The 10,272-nt window shown below is 30.6% G+C and overlaps 1 protein-coding gene across 1 annotated transcript; it reads left to right on the top strand.

Annotated features, from left to right (window-relative positions):
* Positions 1-245: 245 nt before the first annotated feature.
* Positions 246-10,040, top strand: Phm (Peptidylglycine-alpha-hydroxylating monooxygenase). Its single transcript, XM_026641304.2, has 9 exons — positions 246-616; positions 2,427-2,484; positions 2,565-2,652; positions 5,532-5,607; positions 6,096-6,222; positions 7,279-7,327; positions 7,594-7,739; positions 8,617-8,806; positions 9,732-10,040. Exons 1-9 carry the CDS (start codon positions 497-499, stop codon positions 9,898-9,900), a joined length of 1,023 nt encoding a protein of 340 aa, XP_026497089.1. The 5' UTR covers positions 246-496; the 3' UTR covers positions 9,901-10,040.
* The last annotated feature ends 232 nt before the right edge of the window (positions 10,041-10,272 follow it).

The following is a 10,272-nucleotide window of genomic DNA, read 5'->3' as shown; positions in this document are numbered from 1 at the left end:
ATTTTTTTATTAGAAAACAATTATTTTCAAGCATTATAATAACGACATTTAATATAAAAACTTAACTTAAGCAGGAATTACTTTTATGAAGTAATTAAAGCAGCGATACTATTTTAGGAAATTATTTAAATATCGATTTAAAGTTTATTCATATTTTTTGTTTACCTAACATGATTAATTTTTGAACAAATTCTACGTGGAATTTCGTAAAAGATTTCTGAGTTGGCCACCCACAGCTATGACGTTAGTAAACCAATAGGAAATGTTATTGATCGACTGAAAATTTTAAAAAATAATACAAACATTAAACACTAGTAGTCGTGGTCGCTTCAGTGTTCACTTGTTCAGTTCAGATCAGACGCGGACAAATGTATATTTATGCTACTGACTGAGTTTATCAATTAGCACATCGTTGACGAAACTTAGTACCGTAGTAATTCATATAGGGAATTACCGCGGCGTTGACGTGTATTAGAATTGTTTAAATAAAATAAAAATGAAGTCGTGTAATTCTTTTCTACCTCTATTTATTGCTCTTGCAGTTTTAAGTCGAAGTGTTTTTTGTTACGAAATTGATACCTACGATTTTCTCATGCCAAATGTTTGGCCTAACAAGGTAAATAATTCAACTTAACATACATAAAAAATCAATACTTAAATATTTCAACGCTTAGTTTCGTATCGCTTTTAATTCAATTTGAAATGGTTAATGTGATTTAATTATGAAATAATAATTAAGTACAAGCTATCCAAAAATATTTATTATTTTTATTAACAAATGGTATTGATAAAAAATCATTAATATTAATAAGACAAGCTCTCACGCTATGTACTTGTTCTATAAATTATTTTTGGAAATAAAAAAATGATAAATATTTTCAAATTGTTAGAAGCGTTAATATAGAAGCGTTAATATATAGGTTGTCTGTAACTGTGTACTTCATGGAAGAGCAGAGAACTATTTGTTTTATTTGTATGATTTTTTATCTAACAAATAATCTTGTAAATCATTAAGTTCATAAATATAACATGACTTTTTGCAGTAATCATTACCTCATATAACATTTTAAACATTAAAAATAAAACTAAATAAAGTCTATAGAAATGTAACATAGACATTTGATTTGCATACCACAGTTATTGTTTTGTTTGTACAATATTATACTGTATTATACTTGTACAATATTATACTGTATCACAATTCGCAACTAGCGGCCATTTTATAAAAGTATATTAATTAGCAGAAAACCTTAAAATTTGTATAAATTTCAGTGGAAATATGTATTAAATTAGACCAAATGAAAAACAACTATGTGAGTTTAGGTCCACATACTATAAATTTCGAAATTTATTTCAAATATGGATAAACTAACTGTACCTTTATTTTATTATGTTATATGATATTTGCCTGCAATTAAACACTCGAGCTTTATCTTCACCACTGATAAAAGTAATATTTATTGTGTCAGTGAAGTGTGGGAGGCAATAAGGGGAATCTTTCACCAATATTACAAATTTGATCAGACCCAACACAAATAGAGGAACATTATTAAAGTACCTAAGATATCAATGAAAACTCATTGTAAACATTTAATAATTTTATAAATAAGCTCCAATTCTTGTCAAATGGAGATTAATACTTAGTCCACCAGTGGGACTGTTACAGTCTGTTACTTTTACTTTTTTTGACTGTGGCATTTATGCTGAGTTTTTTTTATAAGAATAATAATTAACAATACAATTGAATTTATTTAATTGCTTTATTTTTTTTTTTAAGTAAATATGTAAGACATTACATCCAGTCTTAAGTGGATTGCAACATATTGGGAGTTAAGTTATTAATCTTCAATGTTTGTAAATAAATAATTGATGTAAAATTGTTTATTTCAAAATTATTAAGCCCATTTTAGATAAGCTTATACTTAGAGCTTTTAACTTTAAACTTACTGTGTACAACAGCTTTACTAGAAATATTTATGGTTATTGATAGATTGAATTGCTAAAATATTTTAAGTTTCAAGTTAAATGGTATACAACCTTTTTCAATAAACAGGCTATCAAAAAATTAGACTGTTTAATGAAGAGATTAGTGTGTTAAAATATGGTGATGCCCTTCAGACCAATTTCGGTCACAATTGCTATTCGCAAAGAAGACTACCTAATTTTGCAGGACTGCACAGGTGTATGCACAAACACACATGCCCTCTATTCCCTCACATATAATACAATCGAACCAAAGCTTTTTATCGTGCATTCCAAGGCACAAGAGTGTACATTCACTCAACTACCAGACTCCAGTCTGCTATTGAGGTTGTTTTTAAAGAAAAATCAGAATAACTCTTTTTATTATCTCTATATTATATAATTATTTATAATAGTTATATTTTTACAGAAGAATATATTTAAATTCACCATTACTTTTACAGGATGAAGTATACTTATGTACTCCTATAAGAATAGCTCCGCAGAAAAACTTCTATGTGGGTGAGTAAAATTCAACCAGACACCATATTTAATTGTATACATTTTGGAGACATTTAATAGACCTTTTGTTTTATTTCCAGTGGGATTTAAGCCTAATGCTACGATGCATACAGCCCATCACATGCTTCTATACGGCTGTTCTGAACCAGGGTCAAATGACTCTGTATGGTATGTTTAATATTAATAACACAACTTTTATAACTGATACAAGGGAAGTCTTTGACCATACTAGAAATGTAGAAGCCACCCTTGGCATCAGAAAGTCTTATTAAAATCAAAGAGTTTTTTTTAAAACAACTGTCAATAGAACAATAATACGGTTTGATTTATGGCTTCAGATTTCTCTATTCTGTCAAACACATTGTACAATGAAAATATTTAAAACTTAACGAAAGTAAAACAAGAGAAGTTTGTCAACAAATTATGTTGATTGTAAAAATTGTTTATCTTTCATAAACAATAACAAACTACATAACAAATTGAAAGAACCACGGTATTTGTTTTGTAATACAAAAATACCATAACAAATTTTATTGTAACCAAAGAGTTATAATTATTTATTTCTGAGCTAAAATCATAACTTAAAAATGTAATCTGTATTTGTTTTTTTTTCTTCATATTCTATATTCATAATCTATTTAATATACACATCACATCATATTTAAATGTGGATTGATTCAATGTGGCAGAACTGAGTTTTTCTTTTATAGAATTATCAGACAGAGATTTTTCTGTTAGCTATTCATTATGTGTTTTGATGTATGATATGAATAGTAAGATATGTAAGATTTATATAAGATTATAAAATAAAATTTGGTTGAATAACAACAAGAACAGAGCAACAGAAACATGTCAGGGATAATATACTGGTGGTAGGTAGAGTGACTCTAAAATATCTTAAGACTAGTATATCATTTAGGGAAACTTTCAAGGACCTGATACTTTCCGGTTCGTTAGGTAGGTGTTTACTGTAATAGTAATATCTATAACGCATACATAAATATAGTACAGTAATACACGTGAATTTTTTAATCGATTTTTCTTCTGGAATGTAAAGGACATTGTAACAATATTATTTAAAAAAAATAATAATAATTTTTAGAGCCGAGATGGCCCAGTGGTTAGAACACGTGCATCTTAACCGATGATTTCGGGTTCAAACCCAGGCAGGCACCACTGAATTTTCATGTGTTTAATTTGTGTTTATGATTCATCTCGTGCTCGGCGGTGAAGAAAAATATCGTGAGGAAACCTGTATATTGTGTCTAATTTCAACGAAATTCTGCCACATGTGTATTCCACGAACCCGCATTGGAGCAGCGTGGTGGAATATGCTCCAAACCTTCTCCTCAAAGGGAGAGGAGGCCTTAGCCCAGCAGTGGGAAATTTACAGGCTGCTAATGTAAAAAATATTATTTTAGGGAATAATTTATTTGTTTGAATTACTATATATATACAAGTGTATCGACGTATATTAGTCGGATAATTAAAAAAATTACTAGTTTTTTTAATATAAACCCGTTGTTTCGACCTCAAAGCAACTTTCATAATTATTCAGGGGACAGACTAAACTAGCAAATAACGTTAAGTAGTAACGAATTTCAACTATACATACATATGTATAATAAGCACCATAATGAGACACATAAATGTAACGACTGCCCTTCATGTAACGAAATAGCCCGGGAAATGAGTCATAAAACTGTCTATACTCTATATATATAATAAAATTGGAGTGTCTGCTTGTAATATTATAATAAACCTCTTTTTACTAAATGCATATGTATGTACTATGTATACACGGTACATATATACCAAAATAACTTATTTTTCAATTTTTGTCTGCCTGTCTGTCTGTTTGTTCCGGCTAATCTCTGGAACGACTAGACCGATTTTGACGGGACTTTCACTGGCAGATAGCTGATGTTATAAGAAGTAACTTAGGTTACAACAATGACTTTCTTGTTAAATTTAAAGTCGCACCAATTCGCGGGCACAGCTAGTTTATAATAAATCCGGTATTTTATTCGAGTGGTCTTTTAAACATCCGTTTAAAAAAAAAATAAGAATTTAAATTATGTTTATTGGTTTATGGTTATTTATGAAATTCGACTTTCTATTATTTAGTGGCAACGTTTATGTTATAAATATAATACGTATGTATAAAAATGTAAAAGATTTTGATACTTTAGAAAAAAATGTTTTTTGAAAAATTAGCATAAAGTTCCTGCCGTTCTTACACACACTACGTAAATTTTTCGCTGTAAATTGTTCCTAAGTTTCTTCTGCCTTCTCAGGTTAACTGAATTTTAAACGGATATAGGTACTGATAGTTTACGTAGTTATATGTACCAGAAATTATTTTTGGTACAACGCCAATTACTTACACTGATTTTATATCTGAAGCCTAAATGTAAGTACATTATGCTTTAGGGCGTAACAACCTTCAGACACATTATTATCTAAAAGCCTACTTTATGACAGCGCCCACGCCATTTGCAACTTGACTGCCTTTTCATAAGCTATACGACTGATTCATTCCATTAGATGTTTAAATTTTAAGTTTTTAATTTAACATACATGCATGCGTATTGTTAAAGTATTTTTTTTTATATATAATAATATTGTTTTTATGTTTTTTGAAATTAGGTAACATAATTAAATGAAAATAACATCATTTCGGATACTCCAATCCATAGTTTATTTTAAATATTTTAGAAACATCAGTCTAGTTCGGAATGGCCAAGACTCCCTGACCCCGTTAAACGCTGATACTTAAACATTCAATTCACTTATTGAGATGATATTAGTTCAAGAACGATTTTACATTTATTTAAAATCAATTCATATATATATTAAAATTAATTTATTAGTTTCTAGTTTTGGTATATGATAGTTGTACCTTAAATGTTTTTTCACCCATTTAAGAAATGATATTTTTAAGAAAAGAAGACTTAAAATTGGTTGTAAAATTCTACTTGAATAAAGTAATATTGATTTTAGATTAAATGCAATTTTTTATAGGAGAAATTTATTTACATTTACAGGAGCTGTGGTGAAATGCAGAGCAACGAATTGGATAGCCATTACAACACAGCAAGTCCCTGCGCCTCTGGATCACAGGTTAGTTGAAATAACCTTAGCTTATCAATATTTTGTAGTTGAAACGTATGCTGCTAATTTTGGTCTAGAAATACTTGATTTGATTGCATTACTGACGATTTATAGCTTATCGCAGTTTGCGTTAATTGAGAGTATTAAGTTTAAAATATGACGTCAATAGTCCTGTTTGAAATTAAGATAATTTACGAATAAAATCAGGCACTTGACTTCTCGGCTGCGATGATTATCTAAATCTCTCTTTCTCTCTCTCTCTCTCTTTCTCTCTCACTCTCTCTCGCTCTCTCTCTGCTAATCAAAATCTTGTATACGTTAGTTATTATATATATATTATAGCATCTTCTCTTTCTGACAGCTTAAGTTCTCTATCTATGTTTCTATTATAACACGAGCGTTTGAGATGACATCCCACTTTTCATGTGGTAATAATCCTTTGATTTGTGTGTACCTACAATATGAAAGATAATTAAAGGAAATATTTGTATAAACAGATAGTATACGCGTGGGCTCGTGACGCACCTCGTCTGCAGCTTCCAAAGGATGTGGGCTTCCTCATCGGCCACGACTCCTCCATCAAATATCTTGTACTCCAAGTGCACTATATGACGAAGTTTCCAGGTGAGATTACTACTCATCCGTCTCTTCATTTTATCCCATTTATATATAGCTGGTGCTATGTGTAAACTGCATGAAAGAGTTCTTTTGGACTCTTAGGCCGGTCACCAGCCGAAGAAAAACTCTTATTGAATACTTTTGCAATGAATAGATTCCATAGACCCATCATCATAGGTTAGTTGTAATATTCGTTTGATAGATGAGCTTACCAAAATAATCTTATTCTTCTCTTATGACAACCGTCTCTCAAGAAGGGGTAAGGAAGTATGTTACTGTTATGTTACACACGCTGTTAGAACCATGTTTTTTTCATATCACTGGTAAATAAACATCTTATAGTATTATTAGTATTCCTAATCTATGTTTAACTTTATAGTTTTAACTGATTTTATTGACTTAACGAGATAGAAAGTTAACATGTTGGAAACATGAACCAGAGAAGTATATGACAGATAAATAAAAATACATACCTGCTAACGGTTTTAAATGATAAGTCTATTTAATTATTAAACACTACCAAAATAAAAAAATATAATAAATGGATGCGTCCTTGAAAATATATCTGCCAGAACATTTAAGAAGGATAAATATTTAGACAGATAAATAATACCATGTACTCTCATAAAGTCTAAATAACAGTGCACAGTGAAAATCTATACTAATATTATAAAGAAATAAAATTTATTTGTTTGTATGTAAGAGGTGATCTCGGAACTAATGATCTGATTCGAAAATATTTTCCCTAAACTGGTACATTATTCCTGAGTGCAATGGGCTGTAATTATATTTATATCACAATTTTTTTTTTGTTGTTAATAAATTGCAACCGTGCGTAGTCGGGGCGGGTTGCTAGTCTAGTTATATATGAAAGTATCAAGAAAAACGTTCCTGGTTTGTATTCTTATTCAAAATTTTATATATTATAATAAACATAAACATACATAATCAGCCTGTAAATTTCCCACTGCTGGGCTAAGGCCTCCTCTCCCGTTGAGAAGAAGGTATGGAGCATATTCCATTTTTAAATTATATATTATAATTTAAATTAATTTCTTTCAGCTGGTAAGACGGATAACTCTGGAGTATTTTTGGAGTACACAACAACTAAGTAAGTATAATTCGTGTATTATTTTATATTTAAATATATGAGATATCATAACTAAGCTCTTAAAATATTTAATTAGCACAAGAGTTTGATGTAGAAGAAATATTATTTAAAAATGTATAAAAACATTACTCATGTTAATAAAATAAATTGATAGAGCTTTTATTCGGCCGCTATTTTGAATGGATTACAATATTTACTAAGTATTTTAGATCGTTTATCAATTTAGATTATAGTGTCATGCTTATAACTGAAATGTTCGCTCGCAGAATGCCTCGCCAGGCGGGCGTGTTCCTGCTGGGCACGAGCGGGGTCATCGCCCCCCACGGCATCGAGCACATGGAGACCGCTTGCACCATCAACGAGGACAAAGTTATACACCCCTTTGCGTTCCGACCTCACACGCACTCTCTCGGTGAGACGGTTGTATCGTTTGAACCGAAATGTTCATGTTTAAATTAAATGAGTAAATAAAAAACAAACTATAGTTGTCGTAGGTGGGAACGAAGTTGCTTTCGCTAAATACTATGTTTTCAATAACAGACACAATAAGATGAATTAAAAACGTTTGAGGATATGACAATGACTAAATTCTTATAAAAGTTCCGTTTGAATTAAAACAAAAACAAAAATAAGTAAATAAAACGCGATATACAATAAAAAGAGAGAAAGAGAGGGGAAGATCGCCTGGGCATGGTTTTTCCTTACGTGACGATTTCTGCCAGCTCACTCTCATTTTTGGACATAGGTAGGCGGATGAGCAAAAGATACATCTGATTGTAAGTGTACACCACCGCCCATAGATAATGGCGCTGTAAGAAATATCAACCATTCCATACTACCAAAGCGCCACCAACGCCTTGGGAACTCAACAATATTGAGTACTGGCACCTACCTAGACGGGCGTCAGCCCGTCTTTGTGTTAACAAAGCCATACCTCCAAGTAATCAGATAGTTTTTTTTACTGTAAGCTCTATTTAAGCCGCGTAAAAGAACTTCGCCCCAAAAACTATTGACAATATTACCCTAGCGTCGAGCTGCAGAACTAAGTAACGGTAGATTTACGCACTCGCCATACATACATACTTAGTTACAAACAAAATGTAATTTATGTTTATTAGCTTTGTCGACTACAACTGTACTAGTAAAAAAAAGGTTGCTGTAAAAACAAAAGTGTTTTTTTCCGGAGTGTCTAAAATTACAAAGGATAAGGATATAAGGTTTTAATTAATTTTAATACTTTTGACCTACAAAATCCTTTAATATATCCTATAACTTACTTTTAATTTTAGGTACCCAAGTAACTGGCTACGTTGTACGTCGATCTGAGAAAGGTGATACCTGGCAAGTGTTGGGCAGCAAGAATCCTCAGCTACCTCAGATGTTCTATCCGGTCGTGAACACCTCCCCTATCATGAAAAACGACGTGCTTGCAGCCCGTTGCGTTATGAATAATACCCACTATCATACTGTTCAGATTGGGTAAGTGGATTGGATAAGTTAATTTATATATTTTTTTTATTGTATTGACTACTCTAACTTGTACTCTACAGCTAAGAGGAGTTGTATGTGTATTATAATTCAATATACAGGGTTATTGGTAATTCGACGTATTCCCGTTAGGAGGTAATAGGGGTTATTATTTGCGATAATTTTAACCCCCATATGCATTATGCAATACTGAACCATTTTTGAGTTATCACGTTTTTTAGATTTTTTCAAAATAAGTCAAAAATGTAACTTTAATTTATTTAAAGAAATGTATTAAAATCTATTTTTTTTCTGATTTATAAAAACGAATAAACACTGGTTATTTGTCAGTATTAAAATAATAATTATCGGTCCAAATTTAAAAATGCGAGACGGAAAAAGATATTATTTCAATATTTTTTTTATATTTTTTTTTCCACAAAAATGCCTTAAAAACAAAAAAAATCGTTATGAAACTTGTCCTGCAGATGATTTTAAAAATATATCCGTTTTATGAGCTCTCCAAAGACTTATTTTGAAAAAATCTAAAAAACGTGATAATTCATAAATGGTTCACTTTTGTATCATGCATATGGGGGTTAAAATTATTGTAAATAGTTACCCCTATGACCTCCTAACGGGAATACGTCGAATTACCAATAACCCTGTATAATATGATTTAATCAGCACAGATTTACTATATGTGTAATATTATGCTAATATTTATATTACTATGTTTATGTCTTGTATTTTTTAAGCTGGAAAAATATATGAAATGTGAATTATAAAACCATATGGGTATTGAAACTTACTGATGTTACTTTAAAATTAAATGGATGTTGTCTCCTTAGAGAAAAGTCTGTTCGCTAAAATTTAGTTCCTTTAGTTTGAAGTAATGAATTCCTATTGTTGACATCTTCATTGGTGTAATTTCCAGACCAACAAACAATGATGAAATGTGCAACTTCTACCTTATGTATTGGGTTGAAAACGACACTCCTCTCAGCCAGAAATATTGCTTCTCCGCCGGTCCGCCTTACTACTACTGGAACAGGGCTCCCGAAGCCTTCGACCGCATTCCTGACATGGATGTCAATATATTGTAAGAAGTTTAAAATTCCGATATGTTCCTTGACTATATAGACTAGGAGTTCGTTGTAAAATAAACGATCTGATTGAAAAATAATATAGCGTGAAACGCCAAAAAAAATATTTTTGATCTCAATTTAAAAAATATATATAAAAACAAATATAAGTGTCAAGTTTAAAAATGGAAATGAAACATATAATATCCCTAATATTTATGCAGCTCATAGTCTAATAGTTTTATTTTTGTGGCACAAAATTTTATCTTGTTATAAAATGTTTTTAGAGTTGTAGTAAGTCCTGTTTTAAAGTAGGTAACTTATGATTAAATTATATTTCCGAAATTAAATAAGTTACAAAGTCCTTAGGACAGAATATTATAGTTTTTAAAG

Source organism: Vanessa tameamea, chromosome 2 (assembly GCF_037043105.1).
Source record: "Vanessa tameamea isolate UH-Manoa-2023 chromosome 2, ilVanTame1 primary haplotype, whole genome shotgun sequence".
Lineage (NCBI taxonomy): Eukaryota > Metazoa > Arthropoda > Insecta > Lepidoptera > Nymphalidae > Vanessa > Vanessa tameamea.
This window is presented reverse-complemented; position numbering and strand designations above follow the sequence as displayed.

Coding starts and splice junctions, on each gene's coding strand:
- Phm (XM_026641304.2), top strand. CDS start 497: ATGAAGTCGTGTAATTCTTTTCTACCTCTATTTATTGCTCTTGCAGTT. Junction 2,485..2,564: donor GCAGAAAAACTTCTATGTGG/GTGAGTAAAATT, acceptor TTTTATTTCCAG/TGGGATTTAAGCCTAATGCT. Junction 5,608..6,095: donor CCTGCGCCTCTGGATCACAG/GTTAGTTGAAAT, acceptor TTGTATAAACAG/ATAGTATACGCGTGGGCTCG.